The following is a 27,969-nucleotide window of genomic DNA, read 5'->3' as shown; positions in this document are numbered from 1 at the left end:
CTTTTCTTGGCACTTCTAGGTGAAGCCAAAGTGCCAACAGAACTGTGTTCGCTCTGCCTTTTTCTGTCTTTTAAAAGCTGCTCCAATATTCATGGATTTGTTTCGTTTTTGTTCATTTACAGCCATTAAGTTATTCCCTATGGTTGGCAAAAATGGATGGGAATTGGTTTTGGGGTCTGACCATCTGGAGATCTCTCTACATGGACTTAGGGTTTACAGACATCTAGTCCCTGCTGGGCGAGAGGCAACAAAGAATCTGGCTTGTCAGTCTTTTTGTTTATTACTCTTTTTTAAAGTGTAAATCAATTCAGAATCTCATGACCTTTGGGAGGAAAACAGCTTTTTGAAATCTGGACTGGGAAGATTTTCTGTTTCTGTGTTTACTCTTGATCCATGGCTAAAATCATAAAATTGAAGCTATTTCTCTGTAGCTGTATGTCTCTATATCTCTAGTTCAGAAATGCCTTCACCTCTAATTCTGCTGAATGTGTAGCATTTTCCTACCTTTGGATGGTATTAATATATTAGATTATAAAGTCTCTTTCTCAAAGGAGCTCTGTTCTGATTGGCATATGTAGATAAGTAATTGCTTACATAAACTGAATATAACAAATATTTCCTACAATATGGAAATTAAGTATCTGAAACGTGCAAAGTGTTTAAAATATATTTTAAGAATTCAAATTTACATGGAATTGATGTAAATATTTGACAATTTCAACTAGTCTAATATTTGGGATTTAATGAAACCAACTATGTCTTCTCTATCAGCATGGAATATAAAACAAGCATACATTTTTCTGCCTCTTGGGTATATATTTTTGCTAAACTTACACAGGTTTATAATCAAATAGGCTAGAATTACCTACTGAATATTTAAGATTACAAAAACATCAATTTACGTTTAAGCAAACTGAATCATTGTTCTAATGAGCTTGTATTTCCACAGTAATGAGGTTTTATGGTATGTCATCTTGAAAAGCATTTCCACTGGGGCACCTCAGTCACTCGGTTAAGCGTCTGACTTCGGTTCAGATCATGATCTCAGGTCAGTGAGTTTGAGCCCCACGTTGGGCTCTGTGCTGACAGCTCGGAGCCTGGAGCCTGCTTCAGATTCTGTGTCTCCCTCTCCCTCTGCCCTTCCCCTACTCACACTCTGTCTCTCTGCCTCTCAAAAATAAATTTAAAACGTTAAAAAAAAAAAAGAAAAAAAAAAGAAGTGTTTCCAAAATCTTTAGATAACTGAAGACCTTTGACTGATATTATGAAATAATTAGTAGACACTGAATGGACACCTCCATCATTTCTAAGTAAGAAAACTAAAACATTCATTACAGGCATAATTTTAATTTATATACTTTTGCTTCTTATTTGTATATGCTACAAAGAGGCTATATCTTTGGGTTTGAAAATGAATGTATATTCACTTCTGCCATGTTGTGAAACGTATAAGGGAATCGTGTGGCTAAATGAAAGCTAGGCTGAGTGTATTCTCGAGCTCTGCTAAAATGACAGACACTCACAATTATCCACCCCCTTGTTTTCTCTGTGAACTACTAGTGCCTAAAAGCTATAATTAATAAATATGAATGAGACTATATATGACTGAGACTCTACTAGGAGTCTCAAGATAATGACACACGCTTATTTTGATTTTAATTAAGTGCCAAAAAGGGAATGTATCTGTCCAAAGCAAAATCACTTGTTCCAGAATTTCCTATGGCTGCTCTAACCAATTACCACAAACTTGGTGGCTTAAAACAATACATATTTACTCTCTTGCAGTTCTGGAGGTCAGAAGTCGGAAATCAGCTTCTCTGGGCTAAAATCAGGGTGTCAGCAGGCCATGCTTCCTCCAGAGGCCCTAGGGGAGAGAATCCCTTTCCTGGCCTTTTCCAGCTTCTAGAGCCAAATTCCTTGCATTCCTTGGTTGCAGACCCTTTCCTCCAGCTTCAAAGCCAGCAGTCCTCATGTTATCTTCTTCCTCTGTCATCAAACCTCCTCCTGCCTCTCTCTTACAAGGACACTTGTGATTGCATTAAGAGTCCACCACGTAATCTGCAATAGCCTTCCCATCTGGCTTTATCGGCAAAATCCTTTTCTGCCATATAAACCTGTGAGTTATCATTCACAGGTTTCGGAGATTAGAACCTGAATATCCCTCAGGCCATTATTCAGGCTCTCACCTCACCTCCTATATAATCTACACCCAAAGAGGGGAGATACCATATCTCACCACAGTAACACTTTCTTATTACTTTATCATAAGAAAATTGATTGTTCTCTTTAAAGTAAAAGAAACTTGCATTTTTTGTATCTTCATTTAAATATTGTACTGTTACTTTAATTAATAAATAGCCAAGCTATAATCATTCATATACTCAGGCGTCTATGATCCCATCTTAATTCTCAAATGTCCTGGAAACTTCAATTTTACCTTCCAACACAGATTCCAAAATGAAAAATGAAATAAAACTTAACGTCTTTTGTACTTTAAACGTTCTTTGAGATTTTCCAGAGGTCCTTAAAAAGTAATAAAGACTTGTTCCTTTGCCTTACAAAAAGAGGTGTTCGAAAACTTTAGCTCTATTTGCTATGTTAGTATTGATTAGTTGTATAAGAAAAAATCAAATCAAAAGAAGTATTCAGCTGTCCATAGATTAAATCTGAATAGGGAAAATATTATTAATATCAATATTTTAGTTCTCTGCTGTATGCAAAGTCCCTAGAGATTTATTAGCACCCTTATTGTCTATGTTTCTAATTACCAGAGTCCAGTTGGGGCTTTCCCTGATGACATTAGGCAACAAAATTAGTGTTATTAGTCATAATTTCAGTACATTAAAAAATGGTACCAACCTTCCTTTTCAAATTTTAGTAGAAATTTCTACACCAGTGTTTTCAAAATGAGGACATACATCAAACCTTTCTGTGAATCTTTGTTAAAATACACGTATTTAAAATCTACCCCAGATTTTTTTGAAAACAGGTTTAATCATCATGCATTGTAGATACTTTCTCCAAAAGTCTTTTTGGATTGGCTTTATTATCTTATTTTGCATGTCACAAAAAAATTCCCCTTCACTTGTACTGTTTTCATTATATACTCCTACCAGATTTTGCACTTGTGAAAACTGTCACAAGTCGCAAGTGACCCACAAACATTTTAAGTCTCTGTTGTCTTCTCAGAGTTTTTTATTTACTCTGATGGATGCTTCCCTCAAGGCCCTATGATCAGCTAAAGACAGGAGAACTCCGTGGAAAAGGACAGTAATTAAGGTACTTCAAGAATAAACTTTTAAGCACAGACTTCTGATGCCATCATATAATCACCTTTAACACCAAGTCAGTGGACAGAGTCAGAATTTTGAGAACGCCTTATTTGACGAGATGGGTTCATGATCTAGCTATTACAATGACCAGTGGAACAACACCTGCTTTGTATAAAATCAGTCCTTGATCCTAACCCATCTGGCCTTTTCGATATAAAATGCAAGTAAAACTTCATGTTGCTCGTGCTTACCCAGAGGTCCAACAAACCCCGACATCTCTGTATCCAAAAGAATAGCTTCTTTATCCCAGAGGAGAGTATTACACACTTTCTCTCTTGAGGCTCATCTCTCAGGCTATAGTAGCGGAGGAGCCCCAACAACAGGTACGAGAACAGGACTGGCATACTCACTGTTCTACCCATTGGCCATGTGACGTTTGGAGAGTTGAGGGTCAGCTCTGGGCCAAAGTGGCCTCAGCTGTAAAATGGACACCCTAAAAAATAATTCCTGTCCTCTGTGCCCCATTTACCCACTGTCAGTACAGACTTTTCTTGGGAAAAGCTCAGACTGGTAATTGTACACCTTGAGCAGACCTCTGAAACAATTTTGTCCAACCTCCTCATTTTATAGCTGTGGAAGCTGATGCGCCCCCAAGGAAACCACACCCGTGGGAGACCAGAACCTGACTTTCCTCCCTCTTCTGGCACTCTTCTGTCCCAGTATGTCATGAAAGCTCTCTCCTCCACAGTCGAGTTGGTGAATTCCTTTCATCCTATGTGGCAGAACCCAAGCGTCCCACAACGACACTACCTGACCTGCCTCCTTGCCGCAAACCGGTTTCCTTTCGATTTTGTTTAAAAAGATGCAGTGGAGAGAGATTTTTCCCCGCAGCGATTTCAAAACCCTAAATACATGACGTACCAGTCTTCCGTTTTCATGAAGGACTCTGAAGCAGAAACACTAAATGAAACATCAAATACAGGTCCTATTCGAGGCCTTTCCTAGATTTGAAACCACACTCCTTAAAGAATAAAATAAAATAAATTCACTCTTACAGTGCTATTCAAATGTGACTTAGGGACTGATGTAGATCATTAAATTATGTTACTGATCAGCTACGACCGGTTCGGAAATGGTCGGCCTTTAGCGACCTTTACAGCAATCGTGGGTTTTGCCACAACACTTAAGTGAGTGGAGTCTTCTTGTTGAACAGAGTATATACTAGTTCAGATGTAGCTGAATTCGAGTGAAGAGTCAAATGTAAACTCCATTCTAGTCCTAGGAAAATAGGACCACATATCAGTTCACAATCTATCTGAACAACAGAAAATACTGGCCCCATACCAAAGACAACTGTGAGGAGCACTGTGCTGTTCTAATCTATTGAAGGAGAGAACTTTACCCTTCAGAAAACTGGTTTTAGGATGGTGAGGATAACGAACTCAAGCAACTTTAAGAGACGGGACGGTACTGTAAAGGAGTGACGTGGGTCATACGTGAGATACAACGGCAAAGGGTGAGCACTGTGGCAAACCAGAGAGGCCCAGTAGTCACGGGACAGCAGCCAGACATCTTCATGTGACAATAAACACATGTGTGCAGACATTTTGGCTTCACCCGAGAAGCCAGTGACTGAGGTTTTTATGTTAAAAATTCTTTATTTTAAATGCTGGCAGCTGATTAATTTTCCTGTAAATACATCATTGTAGGCCTAATGATCCCATCTGCTACCTGCATCCTGGCCACATCCTGTAGGATGTCAGATTGAGGAACTAAGGGAGCCTGGGCCTTCAAACGTCTCTGTTCCCAAAGGCTGTTCTCAGTGGAAGCCCAGCCTAATCCCCATGCCTTGTGCTCATGCCAACCCCGAGCCCACACAACCTTCCAGATTCCCCCAGACTCAACTCTTGGGCTCATCTCTTCTCACACATTATGTTTTCTGCTGTGCTGACCCGTGTCTGACCTCAGCCTGTCCTGATACACCTTTGGATCCCAGACCTAGTTTGGCAGCTACACACCCCCCAGGCCCGGACCCCAGTCACTCTGGTTTTAGTTTCCCATTCCCAACAGGGCACTGGTCGTCAACGGTGTCCTCCCTCCAGGGCCCAAGCTAGAGCTGATCCTTCCTCACCATCCTCCACCTCCTACTTTTTTGAAATGCACAAGGGGCTAAACTTGGTGGCTCATTCTTTCCCAGGAGCAGTGATTCCCCCTCTCCACCTGCCTCCCCTGAGTGGAGGATTCCTGTGCACGTGTAGGAGGGGGATTTGGCAGGGGCTGCATTTACACCCATCCTGTACTGGCCCTGGCCCCCATGTTTCCTGTGAAATCCACAAGCAAAGCTGAAGCACAGTTCTTTTTTTTTAATTTATTATTTATCGAGAGAGAGAGAATGAATGAATGAATGAATGAATATATGAATGAATCCCAAGCAGGCTCCATGCTGTTAGCACAAAGCCCAACATGGGGCTCCGTCCCAAGAACCATGAGATTATGACCTGAGCTAAAACCAAGAGTCAGCCGCTTAACTGGTTCAGTCACCCAGGCTCCCCTGAAGTACAATTCTTAAAGGGATGGCAGTATTGCTCTGCCTGATTGTCCCATGCCCCTGTGACCACAGAGGGCTTGCCAACACAAGGTCACTAAACCTCCAAATTCCACTTTGGACACCGGACAGTGTGAAGGAGCCCAGGAAGTCTGGCTCCCTACAGGCGTCACAGAGACCATTAGTGTGGACTACTGCATGGACTGTGAAGTGACCACCTGACCACACAGGTCTGCTAACCCAACATGGTTTATCCACCTACTCTCACCTCTCTGGCCTTAATGTTTATTTGAGAAAGAGAGAAAGAGAGAAAGAGAGAAAGAGAGAAAGAGAGAAAGAGAGAGAGAGAGAGAGAGAGAGAGAGAGAGAGAGAGAGATACCTGCTTGCTACTCAAATGAACACAGGGGTAACAGTTGAGCTTGGCTAAGGCAAAGAGGGCTTCCTGGCTCTCTACAATAAATCACAACTTGGAAAGGCAGACATCTTGACAGTGAGGTTTCTGTAACTATTTGGTTGAATGGCATTGTGGAGCAAGAAAAGTTTCTTGGATTTGTACGAGCACATATTCAAATCAGCTCTAAACACAACCCTGACACTATTATTGTCAGGACACTCCTATGAAGTAGGTAAAGGCTAAGCCAACTCCACACTTTAAAAGATGGTGGCAGGAAGCAGAGAGAGGGTGAGTCCCCAGGCAGAGGGGAGCAGAGAGGAAACCAGGCTGAGGCCCGTCTGGTTCCTGGGTGTACCTCTGGCTGCTTCCTCTGCGTGGCACTCTGTCTCTCCCCGAGGTTCAGCAGGCTGCGGTCTCACAGCCAGTGGCCCAGGCCCCAGGCCATTGCGTGAGATCCAGGCCAGGGGCACCTGGGGAAGCACGCCTAAGCACGTGGTCTACAGAAAGGGAGAGACGTGCAGCTACGCACTCAGGGCGCACCCCGTGCCGGGCGCTGTGCTGTGCGCCAGTTGACAGGCACACAATGACTTAATCTTTGCAAAAATCCAAAGATGGGGGAACCCTTATTATCTCCATTTCACACGGGAAAGTGCTTTTCAGAGGCAACAGAGGAGTGTCCCAGATCACATGGCCACAAAGTGGTGAAATGGGATGGCCAACGCAGCTCCTCTGATCCCTTTGTCGATGCTGCCTAGGCAACTTCTGACCAGCAGTCTATGACAGTCCAGGGGGCTGCAGGGGGCAGGAGGCTGTGCTTGAGCACATGATGAACAGGAGAAAAAAAAATTTAAGTATTTAAAAAAAATTTTTTTTAATGTTTATTTTTATTTTTGAGACAGAGAGAGACAGAGCATGAACGGGGGTGGGGCAGAGAGAGAGGGAGACACAGAATTGGAAGCAGGCTCCAGGCTCTGAGACATCAGCCCAGAGCCTGACGCGGGGCTCGAACTCACAGACCACGAGATCATGACCTGAGCTGAAGTCGGATGCTTAACCGACTGAGCCACCCAGGCGCTCCAATATTTATTTATTTTTGAGAGAGCACAAGCAGGGGAGGGGCAGAGAGAGAAAGGGAGACACAGCTGTCAGCCCAGAGCCCAACACGGGGTTGGAACTCACAGACCGCGAGATCATGACCTGAGCCGAAGTCGGAGGCTTAACCGACTGAGACAACCCGGTGCCCCTAATTATATTGCAATTTAGAAAAACTCTCCAGTGGACTACTTGGCCAACTCTACTTTCTCTCCCTGAGGCCAAGATCTGCTGAGGCCATATTCATCGGTGTTTGCTCAGTGGGCACAGAATCAGAGAGATGGTTATAGACTGAATGCTGAATAGGGTCTGGTTCTGATGGACTTTATGTCCTTACCCTGTCAAGAATGGATACTTCTATTGTTCTAAACCTCATTTACATGGTGTGGCGGACACAGCTGCCTACTCAGTATCCATTCCTCCCCTTCTATTTTAAGAAAACACAATTTTGTTCTGGGTGGCAATGGGCCTATGTTCCCAAACTTTGCTGATTATAAAAACCACCTGGAATGTTTAAAAAACAAAATAGAAATAAAATAAAAAGACATATCTTGGGTTCCCATCCCAGACTCAGCAAATGGTAATTTGTATATTTTTCACACGCCTCCTGCCCCAGGTGACTGTAATCATCATCAGGGAAGTTTGAGGAATATTGGTCTCAGCCAATGGGGGCAATCATTCCTATGCTCAACTTTCCTAGCATTTCTGGCACCTAGGTGACCATGTGACCAATTCTGGTCAATGAGACCTGAATAAAGTCTATTAGGGAGGTTTGGGGGAAAGCTTTACCTACTATTGAAAGGAGAAATATACTCGCCTTTCTTGCTTCACCCCTTCTTCTTGCCTTGAATGCAGCTATAATAGTTGGCACTACAGTAGCAGCCCAAGGGAAAGCCAAAACAATCACAGCGACATCAACTTTACTGTTGTGAGCAGCTGAAATAATGCCAGCAACTGCCTCCTTCTAATTTCTTGTTAGATAAGCAAAATAGACCCCAGCTTGTTTAACCCTATAGTCAAGTGTTTGTCCCTTGCACCAAATGCACTCCTAATCATATGATGGACACTATCAATGGATCATCTTTGATCATCTCTGTACCTCATGCTGTCAAAGCTCTCTTAAACTCACACTATGCACAATGTCTTTCAGCAAGCCATCTCACTTCTCATGACATTTTCTTGCTAACCACCTCTCATATCGCTCTTGTTCATTGCTACAATCTCAATCCTGCTACCCTTCTTCCTTCACCCATAGACAAAACCCCTCATCACTGTTTAATTAAGATGAATCACCTATTAACTCATCATGACGACTTAGAAGACCCCCCCCCCCCCCCGCCTTGGCCAATGTTGATTTCTCATGGTTTACTCACGGCTTTTCCCTAAAATGAAAATGGTAAACAGTATACAATATCAACTCTTTTTGAGGTCAGTCTGCGCCCTTGCCTTTGGCCACTTCCACCCAACAAACCAAATTACACGCCTTTACCCAAGCACATATCCTAGCTAAAGGTAAAAGCATAAATATCTATACTGATAGTCAATATGCCTTTGGAGTAGCTTATGATGTTGAATGTTATGGAAACAATAGGATTTCCTTCTAGCAGAGACAAAATTAAAAATGGTCCTTATGTCCAAAATTTATTTGATGCTATACTCCTTCCAGAACCTCTGGCTGTTATTAAAGTCCCTGGTCATTCTAAGTCTGACTCTCTGGAAGCCAAAGGAAACCATCTTGCTGATGTCTCTGCAAAAACCCCATTCTTATGGGATCCATAGACCAAACCTCTGTCATGTTCCAGAAAACTGTTTCCTCTAGTGACAACCCAAGAGAATTAACTAGGGCAATACAACAAATGGCCCTTGAAAAGGAAAAATAAAATTGGGAATCTAAAGGCTATCGGTGTCAGCCAAATACTTCAATAAGTCTATACTCCCTGGCCAGTTCTGCAGCTGTGTTTTGCCATGTTACCATCCTCAGCCTTCAGGACTGGTCAAACATACAAATGTTTGAGTTGAGTAACTAAAACTCAATTAGCTAAATCAGTTGAGAGCTTCCAAATACCCTGGCCAAAAGCACTATCATCGGTTCTTATCTACTCTATTTGGGATACATAAATTTTGGTCTAGTGAAATAATTACAGAGTGGCCAATGCACTTGGACCTGACTTCTTTGGACCTACAACTAATAGAGGGAGACATGTACTGCAGTTTTACAAAGACCTGATAAAGTCTATAGAAAATAATCATGGCACACTCCTGGGAGATGAAGATATCAAATATCACACCTTACAGTCTGGGGATTCATCTATTAGAAAAGGTATCTCTAAGGAGACTGCCTTCAATGTCACACTGGAAAGGCCCCTACCAGGTGTTAATAACTAACCTCTGAGCAGCCAAATTTCAAGGAATACTCTTGAATTCATGTGTCTCATCTGAAAAAAAAAAAAAGCCCCCAAATCTGAATGGACTGGCACACCATCTGGTGACCGAACACCGAAAATGTCAAGAACTGAAGCAGACGACATCAGAAGTAGACCATGGACCAGGCCCGTATAACTTTCTTTTTTTTCTCTTCTTACTCTATGTTTAATCATGTCATTCTGGCCTTCCATTGTTTTTTTTCCTGAGCTTCCCTATTATCCTTTATGTTAGCTTTAATAAATCCTTTTAGCTCCACCTTACAAAAACTCTCTGCTTCTGCTAAAGTTACTGATTTCTGGATTTGTGTAAGAGTAAACAATACTCATGATGAGCCTGAACTGGTGGTCTGGGCACTATCTTCAGAAGGATGGCAAAACCTACCTGGCAAAGGTGTAGGATTTTCCTTTGGTACCTTTGAAACCACACGTCTTCCCTTCTGGAAAACTGGCACAAAATATTATGGTTTTCCATTGGGTATCCTCTACTCATAAGGGGATACTCTCATTCAGGTCTGGACTCTTATCCCAAATCTTTCGCTGTTTCAAAAACAATGACAGGAATGGCAGAACTCTAGGATATCTCCCAGTCAATATTTATAACTATACTATTTTATGTGACCCAGATGAACATGAATGCACTCCTTGTTGGAATCCAGAAGAGTATATCATCTTCCCTATTAAGTTACCTCTATGGTAGGGCAATAAAAATGCAGTAAGATGGGAAAATGGGAAGTTAATATGCTCCCACTCAATGGTAATTCATTGGGAATTGACCAAAAATCTGGTAAAAGATGGAAACTTAATTCAACTTACTATTTCCCTAGAGATCTTCCAGATCCCAACCAAAATCTTATTATACTAGATCAGCTCATTTGTTAACTTCAGGTCTATAGAAATTTAAGGTGCTCATGTAACCATCCCCATAATGCTAGTAAAACAGATTATCATGTGCTCTGTATAAATGATTATTTCTGATCCTGAGATCTTTTCTTTCATACCAGGGAAAAGAATCTGGGCAAAAGGACCCAATTATGCCTTATCCTTAGAAGACATTGGGTATTTCTTTTTATGTGGAAGAAACATAGTCTATACCTACCCTCAATTGGAAGGGATTGCTGCCTTACCCTTGATACCAAAATCAGAGAAACTCTTCCCTCTACTGCTTATATACCTAATGTAGGATCTTTCTCTTATCAACTTTAAAGGATATGTCAGAACTGGAAAGGTTATAATTATTGCTGGATGCCTACATATGACCCTACAGTGGACAGAAAAGGTTTTGGCATGATTTCTCCAAAGACTTTCTTCCTTGGGTTGAAGTAGCAAAATTAAAAAAAAACAAAACAAAACAATTCGCAATCTTTCTACAGTCATGCCCACCACTTTTAATGCTTCTGTCCAAGCTTTTGAATATAGCAACAGACCCAAATGGATACCCTTGCGGAAGTAATTCTACAAAACCGCAGGGCCCTAAGCCTCCTCATTACTCAGCAGGGGAAGGAAACCTGTGTCCTACTTGGAGAAGAATGTTGTCTTTATGTCAGTAAGTCAGGGAAAATAACACAAGAACTAAAAATAATGAAGGACATTATCAAGCTGCTAGCCGAAGCTGGCCAACCTCCCGGAACTCAGGACATTTTAGATCTATTAAACATAGGTAGTTGGGGAAACTGAGAAGTGCATTTCAATCGCTAGCTGTCATTGGGCTTTTTGTCCTCAGTTTAATCTTTTTAATTAAATTTCTACTGTTTTTGTATTAATAAGAAAATGTCTTCTTCCCAAATGTATGTACAAAATACAATTCTTTTCCTTTCAAAAAGCTTTTCCTGAAACTCAAATGACCATAGAAACTAAACCATTCACCTTAAAGGGACAGAATGGAGATTCCTTCCTTTTTCAATCCTCTTATTGTTCAAATGAGGCCACTGAAATTCCCTATCATTTCCTTCCTCCGTGGGAGGAGACACCTGAGGATGGGGTCCTCCTCAGCTCTGTGAGGAAAAACAATGGGGGATGGTTCTCAGCTCCATGGGAAAAGCCCCCTGAGGGCAACTCTCCTCAGCTCCATACAATCCACCCATAAAGAATTATACTGTTGACAAAGGGTAACAAATACACCTGAAGGACATAACTGATCAGTAACATTTTCTGTGAAAGACCTTGACCAAACAGGGGAAATGTGAAAAAACTTCAACTGAAAACAGTCAGAGGATACAAAGTGGAGAATCTCACGCATGTGCCCTAAGGAAAACACAATTAAGGACTGACAGACTGCTTTCCCGTAAATGCCTGGTTTACAAAACAAACACAAAATTGGTAATATTGGAATTTTCCTAAATGATAGAGAAGTCATCAGGGGTTGCTTCATATCAGCCTTGGAAAGTTCTGTTTATGGTTTCCAGAGGCATGAACAAGATAGGACCCAGGTCACCTGGTCTTGCAAAATGACCTGAGATGCGCTTTGTTTGTATGGCTGGACTGGTTTTGTCTGCCTGGGTAATTTTTAACGCTGGTCTCTACTTGTTTTGATTTTAACAGATTCCAAGTGAACTCTTCCCTCTTTACATTCCCTGCCCAGAAATACAGCCTACTCGGGCAGACTTGCCTGTCGCTTGCTATAGTTTGTGTGTCCCAAATTATAGTTCCTTGGCTATTCCCAAATAAACTCATATTTATGATTTTGAGCTTGCCCCTTTAGGTCAACAAAGACCATCTTCATTTTCAAAACCCTGAGGAAAAATACTGGATCTACCTGTAAAAAGCAAATAGGCCATCACCACATCTGGTTTCTTGCTGGGTCCCTGTCACACAGAGAAACAACGAACTGGGAAAAGGGTATAGTGGCACGTAGAGGACTCACCTTGGTCAATGCCCGTTCTAGGTATAAGTCTTTAGAGAAAGGATGCTGCTAAATTTATTGAGTGCCTACTGTTCATCTGGAGCTATGGGGGGCTACACATAAATGTTAATATACCAAGGTTCAAAACCTCAACTTAAGGGCCTGATAGGTCTTAAGAATCATAGTCACACTGAGGTAACCTAAATAAGGGAGACAGCTGTGATATGCAAATACCCTGTGACCCGGCCATAAATTAAGCCATTTTACCATCTAGCCTAGAATACAGGCAGAAAGAAGTTAATGCTTAAGGAAGTAAAATTAGTAAGTGATTTATTTTTTAAAATTTCAATTTCAGTGTTACCGTAAATACGTATTTTTTCAGCTTATTAAGGCTTTTAACTCATTTTTGCTTATCTATATAGTAAAATTTACCAGAAACCTGGTTTTCATTTACCTATGATATTAATATTTGGGAGGAGTTATTTCCCCTCCGCATATCAAAGTTTTTCACTTGTGTCTTAGGCGTGTAGAGGTTTTCTTAAAATCTGGTTCAACCTGGGGCGCCCGGGTGGCTCAGTCGGTTAAGTGTCTGACTTCAGCTCAGGTCATGATCTCACGGTTTGTGAGTTCGAGCCCCGCGTTGGGCTCTGCGCTGACAGCTCAGAGCCTGGAGCCTGCTTCAGATTCTGTCTCTCTCCCTCTCTCTGCCCCTTCCATGCTCATGCTGTTTCTCTGTCTCTCAATAATAAATAAATGTTAAAAAAAAATTTAAATCTGGCTCAACCAAAACCTGCCCTCAATTTGATAATGTGAGAATAGTCCAAAGGTTAGATAACTGTGTTCATTGAAATGCTGAGATACGAATTACAACTTTAAGAAGATAACAGAGTGCTCTTGAATCCGTCATTTATCACAAAGTTCTTACAACCAAGGGTCTCAGCTGGTTTAGAACTATCACTGAATGACAGAGGCAAAATCCAAAGAGGCCCAGATTCTGGCAGGTGTTATTTTCAGCCAGCAGCAAGCTGTATTTTTCCAAAATGGTCATAGCAATGAATTTCTAGAACTCTACCATTCTCCATCGAGAACCAAAGTTTCCTCCCCTCCCCTTCCTTTGGACTTCGATGGGATGCCTGTCTGCTTCAACAAAGAAAACATAGTTGAAGTAATGTCACATGAATCCCAAGGGTGGAATCACAAAAAGTGATACTCTTTCACCTGCCCTTTCTCACTCCCAGGACACTGACCTTGAAAGCAGCCACCATGCTGTGAGGAGGCCCAAACTAACCCACATGGATAGATGAAATGGACAAGATCTGAGGCTCTCAGCAACAGTCAGCATCAACCATAAGTAATGTGAGTGAATGAGCCCTCGATGGATTCTAGCCCCTCATCTTTGAGCCACCCTAACTAATGTACAGTGGAGCACAGGTGAGCCCTTCTGGGCCCTGTGCAAATTGCAGAGTCATAAGCAAAATAAACACTTATTATTTTAACTAAGTTTTGAGCTTAGTAATTGGAACACAGACCCAGAATTTAATGCACGTGCATGTGCATTCACCTGAATTTCACCTGAAACAAAATAAACTTTGTGTTTACCTCCCACTTTGATCACCAAATGCAGGCAGAAATAAAAAAAATATATATCATACATCTTCCAATGGTTATGTGCTGCTGCAGGGTGCTTATATACAGCTGCAGAGTCAGCTGGGGAGCAGAGCCCAGGAAAGCCTGGATCACTGATGCTCGGCTGAATGCAGATCGGTGGGTGAAGAGCTTGCCCTCTGCCTGGCCCACTTCTTTCTCGATTTCTTCTGAGAAGCCATTTTTGGGCATCTGTCGCTTCTTGGTGATGCTGACATAAGGCTCTTCAATGTGGCTTGATTGACAATAGATGCAGAAGACTTCAAAACACCTGGAAACAAATCATCAAGTCATGATAATCAGAGACAGACAGGATTCTGTCTTTTCTCAGCTACCCTGCTGAGATTCTCAAGGCTTTGACTTGGCTACTCTGAAGGATATCCCCTTCTCTAGAATCATCCACTCCAAGGAGTTCTAAGCAAGCAGGCAGTCCTCTTGTGGCCCTCCAGCAGGTCAACTGGAAATGAGTGTGAACCTAATTGAGAGATGACACCAAAGGCCAGTGAGGCAAGGAAACCAAGTAGGAAATGGGCTCCAGAGCCAGAGAAGAATGTTCTATTTTCCTTCATGACCCTTACTAGCTGTGCAGCCCTGGGCAATTCCTTTAACCCTTGAATCCTTCCTCTCAATTATAAAGCAGAGGTAATACTTACTTTGCCACACTATTACGGAAATAATACAGTATATGGGCATGTATGTTTGTGTGTGTATACACATATATGTATATGTGTGTATGTATATTTCCACATCCAGTAGATGCTCCTTATTGCCTCCGTTAAGGCAGTAGCTATGGTTGGGAGATCCCCTAGCACAAAGCTGCTTGCCATCTAGCACTTCCCTAAAAGACTGCAATATATTACCTAGCTCTCTGCTCTCATAAACCTTTATGGGACATGACTAAAGTCAATCATTCCTGGAGGTCTGTCCCCCTTACTTACGGAATAAGTACTTACTTACTTATGGAATAAGCCTGCCCTAGGGATGGAGCCTTAAAAAGTCACCTTTCTAGACTGAGTACCTGGCTTCTAAGATTAGATTTTCCTCTCTAGGTAATGATATGGATACCAATCTGATGTGTGATTTCGAAGTGCGCACACACGCACGCACACACACACACGCGTGCGTGCAAATGGATTGATGACTCGATCAAAGAATGGATGGATGTGTGAAGCAAAATGTTAACTGTAGAACCTAAGTGGTGAGTACTTGGGTGTTCACAGTACAATGCTTTCAAGTTGTCTTCTGTATATTTGAAAATCTTCATAATAAAATGCTAAGGAAAATGGGTTTTTCTCAGGAATAAGAAAAATGCTTGTGGCCTTAGGTTTAAAAAATGCTAAAGGATGTTTTTTTCTCCAAACACGCATTTCTATAACCACCTTATAATGCTGCCGAAAGATTTTATGGCTTCATCTATTTTACTGAATGCTGTTAACTTTGTACTCTCACCCGAGGCAACTATGGCAACAAGAATATGTTTATAATTTTAAATAATAAAACTTGACGTAAGAAAGGAAGTGCAAGAGCCTCTCTGGTGAGTATGAAGTAGACATATTTTATGACCATTACCTTTGTTCATTTGTTCCTGGGATAAAGAAGGTGCACAGCTGTTTGTTTGGAGGGGGAAAGGGGGAAGAGGGAGACAGAGAGAGAGAAGGGGAGAGGGAGAGGGAAAGAGAGGGGGAGAAGCAGAGAGAGGGGGAGAGAGGGGGGGAGAGAGGGGGGGAGAGAGGGGGGGAGAGAGGGGGGGGGGGGAGAGAGGGGGGAGAGAGGGGGGGGAGAGGGAGGGAGAGGGAGGGAGAGAGAGGGGGGAGAGGGAGGGAGAGAGAGGGGGGAGAGGGAGGGAGGGAGGGAGAGGGGGGAGAGGGAGGGAGGGAGGGAGAGGGGGGGGAGAGGGAGGGAGGGAGGGAGAGGGGGGGGAGAGGGAGGGAGAGAGAGGGGGGAGGGAGGGAGAGAGAGGGGGGAGGGAGGGAGAGAGAGGGGGGAGGGAGGGAGAGGGAGGGGGGAGGGAGGGAGAGGGAGGGGGGAGAGGGAGGGAGAGAGAGGGGGGAGAGAGAGGGGGGAGAGAGAGGGGGGAGAGAGAGGGGGGAGAGAGAGGGGGGAGAGAGGGGGGGAGAGAGAGGGGGGGAGAGAGAGGGGGGAGAGAGGGGGGAGAGGGAGAGAGAGAGGGGAGAGGGGGGGAGAGGGGGAGAGGGGGGGGAGAGGGGGGAGAGGGGGGGAGAGGGAGGGAGAGAGGGAGGGAGAGAGAGGGGGGAGAGGGAGGGAGAGAGGGGGGAAGAGGGAGGGAGGGAGAGGGGGGAGAGGGAGGGAGGGAGGGAGGGAGAGGGGGGAGAGGGAGGGAGAGAGAGGGGGGAGAGGGAGGGAGAGAGAGGGGGGAGAGGGAGGGGGAGAGAGGGGGGAGAGGGGGGAGAGGGAGGGAGAGAGGGGGGAGAGGGAGAGGGGGAGAGGGGAGAGAGGGAGAGGGGGGAGAGGGGAGAGAGGGAGAGGGAGAGAGGGGGAGAGGGAGAGGGGGAGAGGAGGAGAGGGAGGGAGAGGGAGGGGGAAGAGGGAGAGGGAGGGAGAGGGAGGGAGAGGGAGGGAGAGGGAGGGAGAGAGAGGGAGAGAGGGAGAGAGAGAGAGGGAGAGAGAGGGAGAGAGGGGAGAGAGGGGGGAGAGGGGGGAGAGGGGGGGAGGGGGGGAGAGGGGGGAGAGGGGGAGAGAGGGGGGAGAGGGGGGGAGAGTGGGGAGAGGGGGGAGAGGGGGGGGAGGGAGGGAGGGAGAGGGGGGAGAGGGAGGGAGGGAGAGGGGGGAGAGGGAGGGAGGGAGAGGGGGGAGAGGGAGGGAGGGAGAGGGGGGGAGAGGGAGGGAGGGAGGGAGGGAGAGGGGGGAGAGGGAGGGAGAGAGAGGGGGGAGGGAGGGAGGAGAGAGGGGGAGAGGGAGAGGGAGAGAGGGGGGGAGAGGGAGAGAGGGGGGAGAGGGAGAGGGAGAGAGGGGGGGAGAGGGAGAGAGGGGGGCAGAGGGAGAGGGAGAGAGGGGGGGAAGAGGGAGAGGGAGGGAGAGAGAGGGGGAAGAGGGAGAGGGAGGGAGAGAGAGGGGGGAGAGGGAGGGAGAGGGGGAGAGGGAGGGAGAGAGAGGGGGAGAGGGAGGGAGAGAGAGGGGGAGAGGGAGGGGGGAGGGAGGGAGGGGGAGAGAGGGGGAGAGGGAGGGGGGGAGAGGGAGGGAGAGAGGGGAGAGGGGAGAGAGAGAGAGGGGGGGAGAGGGAGAGAGAGAGAGGGGGAGAGGGAGGAGAGAGAGAGAGAGAGGGGGAGAGGGAGAGAGAGAGAGGGGGAGAGGGAGAGAGAGAGAGGGGGAGAGGGAGAGAGAGAGAGGGGGAGAGGGAGAGAGAGAGAGAGGGGGAGAGGGAGAGAGAGAGAGGGGGAGAGGGAGAGGGGGAGAGGGAGAGAGGGAGAGAGAGAGAGGGGGAGAGGGAGAGAGAGGGAGAGGGAGAGAGGGGGAGAGGGAGGAGAGAGGGAGAGGGAGAGAGGGGGGGAGAGGGAGAGAGAGAGAGGGGGAGAGGGAGAGAGAGAGGGGGGGAGAGGGGGGGGAGAGGGAGGGGGAGAGGGAGGGGGAGAGGGAGGGAGAGAGAGGGGGAGAGAGAGGGGGAGAGAGGGGGGAGAGAGAGGGGGAGAGGGAGGGAGAGAGGGGAGGGAAGGGAGGGAGGGAGGGAGAGAGGGATGAAGGAGCAGGGGAAGCAGGTTTGTCTGCTACATTTTGTCCAATGGGGTCACCGCCACCTTAATATAATACATAAAAACAGGTAAAATGGCCTGGGCCAATGAGAACTGTTTGAGGCCTAGCAACTTCACACAACAAGGAGAAGACAGTAAACTGACCATCATCTTAATTCTCAAATATGTGATGAATGCAGACATACTCTGCTAGTGCTGTGGGGAATGCAAAGACCGCTGGGGTACCCCTGCCTCATTCCGACGTGTTCACAATCTAAATGGAAAATGGCACATATATTAATAAGGATAATAATGTATACAACTAATATTTATATAGCACTTTCAGTTTATAAAATATTTCTGATAAATTAACTCAGAAAGCCTAATGCAAGAATTTGAATCATAGCATTATTTGTAATGGCAGTTCTGGGAATACTCTAAGGGTCCCCAAATAAAATAATTCAATAAGTCATAATACATGTAGTCAATGAAGTATTACCCAGTCCTTAAAATTGATGGTATAGACACACATGTACTAATGCATAAAAATGTTTACTATATTTTATAAGTGAAAGGAGTAAATTAGAATGGAATATATATAGAAAATTCTATTTTTTATAAAAAGAAAATTACATATATAAAAAATATATATAAATCACACATACACATACACACTAGAGTGCTTGAACTGGCTCATACTGACTCAACAAACTGTTAAGTGGTTAGGAATCATGTGAGCCTGTTGTTAAAAAACTGGTAGCTTGAGGGCTGGCTGGGTGGGTCATTCGGTTGAGCGTTCGACTTCGGCTGGTGTCATGATCTCACGGTTTGTGGGTTTGAGCCCCACGTCAGGCTCTGTGCTGACAGCTTGGAGCCTGGAGCTTGCTTCGGATTCTTTGTCTCCCCCTCTCTCTGCCCCTTCCCTGCTCACACTCTCTCTCTCAAAATATAAACATTAAAAAAGAAAACCAGTAGCTTGAAATAGGCCATGATGGGAGTATTTACATCACAGAAATCAGCAAACACTGCAATTCAGGGCTTTTCCCCCCAAGAGAGTTTGCCAGCTTACCACTACAAAAATATTAGTAAGTACATATAGGAAAATGTTAAAAATTGTTCTCTTTAGGCAAATTAGAGGGTTTTTGTAAATTGTGCTTATCTGTTTTCTGCTCTTCTGTCCTTTAAACAATGAATATGTTTCACCTGAAAAAAATCAAGCTTAGAATTTTTAAACACTAAACAACCAACCAACACCAGCACATGCTAAGAGGTGAATGAATGAAAATGAAGGTTCAGAGGAGAAAGCAATTCTCTTGATGTTGAGGGTGCTGTTTTAAACAGAAAGCATGTGCAGAATTGTTGACAAACTGAAACCTTAGTGTATCCATTGGTAGACAACAGAAAGTCCCAGAATGGCTAATCACAGAGGTGGCCCTGAAGCCCAGATGGACACCCTCACAACCCACTGTATTTCCCAATCACTACATTTATCTTAGCACAGACTTTTTTTTTTTAACACATAGTAAGTGTTTGATAAATTTGTATATGATGCTGAGACTTCACTACTTGTCACTACCTGGTTAAGAAAACTGATAAGAAACAAACTACCATTCTTCTTGGAACTCTGCAAGGCTCATCTAATTACTCCAAAAAGAAATTGTTTTTTTTGCTTGAGAGATGGTCTAAATACAGCTGTAAATTAAGTATTTTCATCGAAATTGTTCAAGGTTGCTTTTCAGTATCATATAGACCAAGGGTTGGCAAACATTTTCTGTAAAGTATTTACAAAGAGTAAATATTTTAGGCTTTGCAGGCCACAGTCTGTATTGCAACGACTCAACTCTGCCACCGTGGTGCAAAAGTGGCCATACACAATACGTTAAATGAATGGGCATGGTTGTGTTCCAATAAAACTTTATTTACAAAAAGAGACAGTAGGGGGATTTGGCCTGTGAGGCATAGTCTGCCGGCCCATAATGTAGATAATCAGTAGGCGGATCCATTTTTTTCACTTTATCCCATTTTCAGGCATCACAGTGGAAGGAGTTTATTCCTTAGCTGAAACCATGCTTGTTCGTGTCTGCGCAAATAACCTGTGGTACTGGAGACCCACTAAAGCAGTTAGTAAAAAAACACGTTTTCAAAAGAAATACTGACTATGATTTCCTACACACCATGTTATTTCCTACACGTACATGCTCTATGACGTGACACAAGAATCAAACTGGGTAAACAAAGTGCCATGTGACCTTTGAAAAGCCACTTGCATGATCTCCCTGAGCCTCAATGTCTCAACTGTAACAAAAAAGATAATGACAATTAAGTCACAGGGTTTTACAGTGGATGGAGTTATATACTGTATGTAAAAGCACTTTGCAAACAAAAAAAAGTTCTTCAAAATTAGACTATTATTTTATAAAGTCTTGTGAAAGCTTATTACAGAAATAAATACTATGTTCTATACAAAATTACTGGAAATTCACAGCTTTCATTCTTATAAACCCAGATTTTCATGTACCATTTTCCCCTCATTTTACCAGTAAACAAAAATGGAGAAAAACTGCTTGCACTTGAAACTTGTTTATATTTATTCCTTCTCCCAATAATTTTATAAAATTAACATAATTGTAAAAGAATGATAAATTCTGTTGTTGTTATGAAGTTCCCCCCCCTTTGGTTTTCCAGAATATCTATTTATCATTCACAAAAGACTGCCCTTAAAATAAAAAAAGAAATTCAAGATGCTGTTCACTGCTCATATCATTCAAACCCAGCCTTAATAAGGAAACAACCAGACAAACTTCAACTACAGTTTTAAATAGAAGACTGATAAATGAACTATGGTCCTCTCCTAGTGCTTCTCTAAAGAAAAGAAGGAGCGGGGCCCAGTTTTTAGTCTTCAGCCCATAATCATTACAGTGTAACCTGGGATTGAGTGAACTCAAAAACAACATCTCACCTGAAAAGAACCTGAGTTTGTCTAGTTAGTACCTAACCAAAAATAAACAGTTAATTTTCCAAAAGCAATTTCAAAGTATGACTAAGTCAAATCAACAAAGATGGTAAAGAAACATACCATGACTTTCCTTTGTCTCTGGGGGAAATAATTTTGATCTTTAAGTAAAGCTGACATCTTGGAGTTATAAAAGAATCAAACTGTCAGCAGGAAAAACTTCCAATAAGATATTAAGTCATGCTAATATACAACCGCAAATTGCTTTTCACATAATCTGGAAGCTAAGAGGGTTGGAACCACATTTTGTGTATCTCAGCTCTAGGATCATGGGTCCAAGATCTCCTTGAAATAAATCAGCTGCATTAGAATGAGAGAGTCCTTGCTGATAGAAGGAGGTTGTTTGTTGCTTTATTTTCTGTTTTATTTTATTTTTCCTCCAAGAGGATAATGACTCATTTAGAATTTTCTGTCAACAGAGGTCTTTTTATGGTGTTGCAACTTTTTATATAGCTGAGAAGTTATCTCTTCAAAGCACCAAACTTTTTTTAAATAAAGTTGAAATATTTTTACTATAAAACCTGAAAAATGTAGAGAAGTATAAAATAAATGAAAAAAATGATGCACTTTTCTATATTTTTCAGGAGAAAATTAAAACCACCCTTAAATGCATCATCCAGAAATTACCACTCTCTGCAACCTGGTATATTTCCTAGAGCTCAGGTTTATATGTGCCATCCTATTTTTTATACATATTATGTCATTAGCTTTGTCTTGGATCACTCTTTGTATTCAGAAATATTTTAAATGGCAGTAATGGTAGAGATCACTCACCCGGATAGCTATTTACGTTGTGTGTGTGTGTTTTTTTTTTTAATTTTGCCAAGATGACCAAACTTACTTAATTTAAGATGGAAGTTACTGGTAAAACATACTCCACAATCTTCTGCTTTCTTTCACAGAGAGCAGGGAACATAATTAACCGAACTCCATTTCTAAGAAGCCTTGTGAATGTGGCCTGGGGTGTCATTTTCCTCATCTATAAAATGGGAACAGTGACATCTACTTCAAGGTGAGGATTCAATGTACTGAGGGATATAAGTACCTACCTGAGTGGTTTGCCACTCAGCACAAGGAGCCCTGAGAAACATCAGTCCCCCTTTATCTGTCACTTCATTTAAACGTGAGCAATGAGTTTTCTTTTCCCAGGTGAGGTTAATAAATGATGAGTGCCTTGCCCAAAATCAGATCCCATTGATTTTACTGAGCAGGATTACAGTCAGGATGCTGTAGCCTACTTGGCCAGAGACGACTAATTCCTCACTAAATGGCTCCAAACAGCACGACTTTAAAAATTCTCCTCTCTCTCTCTCTCTCTCTCTCCCCTTTCCCACCACCCCCCAACCCTTCTCTTGCTCTTAGATGGCAGTAGCAACGTCTTAGTCCTGCTTATGTACCGGTTTCTCTTCCCTTCTAGGATTCTGTGGCTTCTGGAGGCTGGGAAACTTGTTAACCAAGTTTGTCCTGATTGTGTGTGAACCCCAAGTCAGTATCGTTGAGTGTAGGTGGGGATAGCTGTATTTAATACGAGGTGTGAAGTTTTATAATAGGGCTCTCTGAAATCTATCTTGCCACTGGACTTTTTTTTTTTTTTTGTCTATGTGTGTGTTGGGGGTGGGGTGAGGGTGGGGAGATAGTGCCTGGTAGGAAAGGTTCCTGGCTAGCTGAATTTTCTGGTAGCTGAGCTGTGGCCTTTCTAGCTCTTCCAATTCCTTTATCACCTATGTCTAAATTCAGTCTTAGAAACTGCTTTCTAATCCAGATAAAAATCCTTTGTTTTGCGTTTCCTACAGGGTTGAAAGCCGTCAAAACAACACATTTTAAACTCTCTTCATGGTCCTTAGATCTGCCAGAGTCTACCTCATTACCATGCAGTCTACTTGCTCTGTGTTAATAAAAATTAATTTCCAGAAATGTCACTAATAGTTTTTCTTAACGCACTGCAACTTTCTGTCTTCATGGCACACTATGTTCCAGCTTCAACGACTGTGTTTTAAGTTAGGCAAGGCCGGAAGGCATGTCTACAACCCTGTTCGTTTCTACACCAAGAGAACGATGCGTGGATTTCTAGAACTCGGTATGAGAAGTAGATTAATATTTGCAAAGTGCTCAGAACAGTGTCCGGCACACAGTAAACTCCACGTGTTTGGCAAATTAAAGAATCTGCACACGCTTTTTGCTCTAAAGGCGATTTGGCCCACACACTTCTCAAGGGTTTGTCACGACACAAGCCAATCTTGCCAGAGCCCACCCGACCCCAGAGAAGGCTTGCATTTCATGAGGTCCAACCACCTGCAATTGCCATTTCTGTTGGTCAAGTGCAGTTGAATATTGGCAATGCCCTACGCGAGAACCTAACAGGAACGCGGTCCGCCCCAGCTTTATTCCCACTCTCCCCGGATCCCGTCGCATTCGCGTGACTGGAACTGTGGGGCCCAGGAGCAGGGCGGGCCGGCCTGGGCCCGGCGCCGGGTCCAGCCACCCGCTCCTCCCGGAAGGCCGCCCCCTCCGCCAGGGCAGTGGGGGAGGGGGCCGGGGACCCGCACGCACCTGAAGAGCGGCCCGAGTTGCAGCAGGTGCAGCAGCAGCACGAGCGGGCGGTCGCGGCTGAAGTCGCGGTGCACGAAGAGGAGCGTGAGCTGCACGAGTGCGCAGGGCAGCAGCGAGAAAAGCAGCGTCAGCGCCTGCCACATGCCGTCCCCGCCCGAGCGATAGGTGCTGCTCAGGTACAGCGCCGCCGTCGTCTCGGCCACGAACAGGAACACGGACGCCAGCACGGAACCCGGGAATTTCATCTCCGCGCGTCAGCGGCGCGCACCGGCAGCGGACGCAGTAGCGGCGGCGGCGGTTGCCCGAGGGGCTCCGGACATATGCCCGGCCCCGAACTCTCCCGCGCTCCGCGCAGCCCGCCGAGGGCACGGGGCTGGCCCAGAGGCCGGAGCGCTGGAGCTGGGCCTGGGGGCGACGGGCCGGGCCGGGCCGGGCCGGGGTGGGGCGGGGAGCGCGGCCCCGCTGAGACACGCCCACGCGCACGGTGCGCCGCCCGCGCGTCGCGGTGCCCGCTGCGTCTCTGCGGCGACCGACCTCAGGCTAGCCGCGAACTCGCGTCCCAAGACCGCTGTTGCCGCAGCCCCAACGGCTGCGGCGGGCCCAGCTGGCCCCGCGCTCAGCCTCTGGGTCCTAGAGCCCTTGTCCCCAGCTCCGGATCGCATCCCTTTGAAAAACTGCAACCAATGGGGCCCAGACGCCTTTACATCCCAGTCTCTATTTTGTGGGCCTGGGGAACGCCTAATTCCTCAAAGGACCAGCGTTTCCGGTCACTTAAAAATAACCAGACCACAGAGATGCTTTTCAAAGTACAAGTGTAAAGTCATGTACCCAGGATTCACCATTTCAATGGGCCGAATAAGCGTGCCCTTCAGTCTTCCAGACACAGTGGTGTAAAACATTGCATCCAGTGGTGAAGGAGCATCAGACAATCCTTCGAAGCCACTACCTTCTCTCCCAGAAAAACTGCCTACAGAATGTATTCCTTTCTAACTATGACTAACACAGAGTGAAAACCAGGACCTAATAAGGAAATGGTTTTCTAGCCCAAGGCATACCTCTGCTTGCTAGTGTGTGCCAGGCCGGGACTAACATAATTCCTTTTCACTCACTGAGCTTGTGACAACCTTGTGAATGTCGGGATGGGCTCAGCCCACCCTTGTCCCTCAGAGTTTAAGCAACTCGCTAAATCTCTCTGGAACTCCGGTCCTAACCTGTTCCATAAGGGATCAGACCTTAATAATGACAAGGTTCCTTTCCCTGCTGAAATTAGGTGATTCCATCAATCATAAGGCATATCTGGCATTTTTCTACTTAGGAAAATGTTGTCAACACAAATAGACTATGAACATTCAGAAGAAATCAAGACAAAAATGGTAGAGGGAGAGAACGCACAGAACTGTTTTTCTTCATTCTTGTGTGGCATAGGAAAATCTATTTACAAGGGTTAAGAGGAAGATTCAGCCGACAGCTGAGAGGTAGCAGGCCCATTCTCTAAAAGGATTACTAATATCTATTTATAGAACCCAGCAGGCCACCATGCCCTGGATCAAGATACATACACAGTCACAAATACAGAATAGACAGCAACACTCCGCAGAATATTTGTGTAATATTTTATTTGACACTGTCTTAAGCTTTAAAGGAGAAGTTAATTTGTAGCTTAGAATTATTAATTTGAGCGCACTCAATATTTAGGATTGGATTTTATTTTAAGGCAAAGGATTATCACAGGTTTCATATGATTAAGTAGACTGTACATAAATATGGGGAAGGATAAGCCAATAAATAACATTGCTTTAAACACTATAGAGTCCAGTTTATGATGAACTATTGTCTACAGTACAAAACTAATACAGAAAACACATTTGGAAAGATCACAGTGTTTAGAACATTGTAACAGCAGTTTTTAAAACAGTAAGGTGCATCTCTAAGCTTCTGACTCAATCTTGTTTCTAAAGAGATTTCATTATGCCATGCAGCAGCTGTGAGAAAACCCCCCACGTAAAGGGGAGGCAACATCAACCGAACTTCCCCCTCCAGGAACAACCAATACGAAAAGCTAAAATCTGATGAGCATTTGCAAGTTGATTCTTCTCAGCGTGCACACCAGCTAACTTGCCCCAGTGACCGTGTCTTTATGCATTATCAGTTACCATTTTGTCCTTGAGAATAATGTATACATTCGAGCTTATGATTGCTCTTTCCCTGTAATACCTAAATGGATTTTGACTAAAGATCAATTTAATGTCATGTATTGCATTACTTTCTTCCTGGGACTGAACTACCCATTTTTAAAAATACTATGTACATAATAATAGTCTTATAGAAAGTGGGGGTTTTTTTTTTTTGGTATAATAATATGTAACATACCAGAATACTCGAGAATTTGGTTTCATTATAAAATACAGTACTACAACATTTTGTGATATAGTAAAATATCTAACAGAATGTTCTGCTCTAAATTTAGACCTATCTGCTAAAGATATGTCTTTGAAAGCGCCTCAAAGTACCCCTAAAGAAATATAATAATTAGCAAGAGGTCGTAGAACCTGTTTTTGGCAAAAACGCATTTTTTAAGAAGCCTCTCATTTTGTGTGCAAGACTTCCAAAATTTTAGTTATATACAACAGATAACTTGGATTTAATGTTAATAGAAATTAGGAGTTTAAAGTGATAACAACTAATCTACGTTATTTGGTGTATTTTTTATAATTTTATGTTAACTTTGCATTTGTGCTGAGGCAAATGTATTGCAAAGAGTACAATTTTATTAATAATAATTTATTGATCAGTTCTTTAAAATTCAATACTACTTTAAATAATAGTATGTATTCCTTCCTAGATACAATTAGGAATAAGCAGTTATAGTCTAGTGACAGATTATTCTTTTGTATCCCCTAAAATAATAAGGAATTGCGCTAGTTTACTAGAGAATGTGAAATGTATCATTAGGAGGGTGAGAATTTTTCCTCCAATGATACAATCATATTTCTGTAAGTGTTGTGAATTGTGCAAAAGATCTTTTTGGTGAAATAAATTCTATTCACTTGGTAAACACACACTCCAAAACTAACATGTGGTGCTTGACTATTCCCCCATTATATGGCTTTGCAAAATGTTTCCCTTAATAATTGGATTCTACAAAATCCATTCTAAAAATGTTAATTTAGCGCCATTAAATCCATGAGATTAAAATTCAGACTTCCTTTCCAACTAGAGCTCCCCCAGATGTTCAAAGTTGGGAAACCTGTTACCCTTTTAGAGAAGGGGCTGTCCTTCTATCAGACAGATTCTAAAACCAAACGGTTGCATTTCGAATGTTCCACTCCTACTCCTGGAGAGTCTATATAAAACTTCAGAAGACATTTCTCATATTGAAATACTAACGTCCTAAGAAACAGAGACAAAATTGATCATTAAAATCAATCTTATTTGAATACATCGACATTGTAAGAGTTACTGCAATTTGGACCAAATTCAGCCACAGAAGTTAATAATTGGTAATTGCCACGTAAGCACAGATAGTAAAACGAAACCTATGGGGTGGCATCAGAGGTCCCACTAAAACAAAGGCAAGAAGATAATTTGCTGAGGATTGACAGCTGTTAAGTATAGTCTACATGTTCTTTAAACTGACTACTAACAGCTACTTTACACACTTTACAAAAACAGTACACATTAAAGCATGTAAATGAACATCACATACAAAATAGAAAAAGAAAGCAATAGCAGGAACGGTATTCCTCTACTTAAGAAACTGTATTCTGTGTTTACACATATTCACGTTCAGATGTTTCTACCCTCATCTTTTTAGAGGGCTCATAATTGAGAGAATGAGAGGAAGGTGTGTATTTGGGTACCCTCTGAAGATCTAGGTCCATGTGCAAGACATTAAAGCCATCTGCTGGTTTCAATTTTAGTAGGTGGTTCTAGAACAAGATATATCTTGGCTCTCAGGTGATTCTAAATTCAAAGAATAAGTAGAGATAGGCTCCAAGAAGAGTGGAGAAGGAGGGGAAGACACAAATTTTTTCCTATGTAGAGACACTTGTGGCAATTTCCAGAATTCTTGTCCTCCAAAGTGTAGTAAAGAATGACCTCAGGTCTTTGTGAGGGCAAGATAATTAATAGGGATTAATAGTCTGGGACAGAAGCATTGTTCTGGTATCTTTAATGGGCCAGGGGGTGGGGAAGAGTATTAAAACTCCTCCGTAGAAAGAAGAAAATTTATAAGTATACCATAAACGTACCATGCCAGACTAACCACGTTTTTATAGTGACGGCTGGGCAACAGAGAGTTTTCTCAGTCTGTGATATGTTAATGCACCATATAAATCTCCAAAAGGGGGTAGAAGAATAGAACTTTCCTAACATTTAATCACAGAATCCATTCTCCCAGGGCAGCTCTTGGTACTAGTGTCCCAAATTTGAGGAAACACGACAGTACTCAAACAACATGCAGTGCAGGGTTTTGTTTCCACTTTTCTCTCCTAACAACAAAAACATACAT

General features: G+C 43.4%; 1 protein-coding gene across 2 annotated transcripts in view; it reads right to left on the bottom strand.

Annotated features, from left to right (window-relative positions):
- The window catches only part of XK (X-linked Kx blood group), a 78,210-nt gene extending 54,422 nt beyond the window's left edge, over positions 1 to 23,788 (bottom strand). For both annotated transcript variants that reach the window (XM_042974014.1, XM_042974013.1), the window contains exons 1-2: positions 23,460 to 23,788; positions 14,219 to 14,481 (exon numbers count right to left, since the gene is read on the bottom strand). In XM_042974014.1, the coding sequence (XP_042829948.1) occupies positions 14,219 to 14,481; positions 23,460 to 23,704 (508 nt within the window). In that variant the 5' untranslated portion in view covers positions 23,705 to 23,788. The remainder of the gene's footprint in view (positions 1 to 14,218; positions 14,482 to 23,459) is intronic.
- Positions 23,789 to 27,969: the final 4,181 nt, after the last annotated feature.

Source organism: Panthera tigris, chromosome X (assembly GCF_018350195.1).
Source record: "Panthera tigris isolate Pti1 chromosome X, P.tigris_Pti1_mat1.1, whole genome shotgun sequence".
NCBI classification, from domain to species: domain Eukaryota; kingdom Metazoa; phylum Chordata; class Mammalia; order Carnivora; family Felidae; genus Panthera; species Panthera tigris.
The sequence above is the reverse complement of the archived record's forward strand: the minus strand, read 5'-3'. Positions and strand labels throughout refer to the sequence as shown.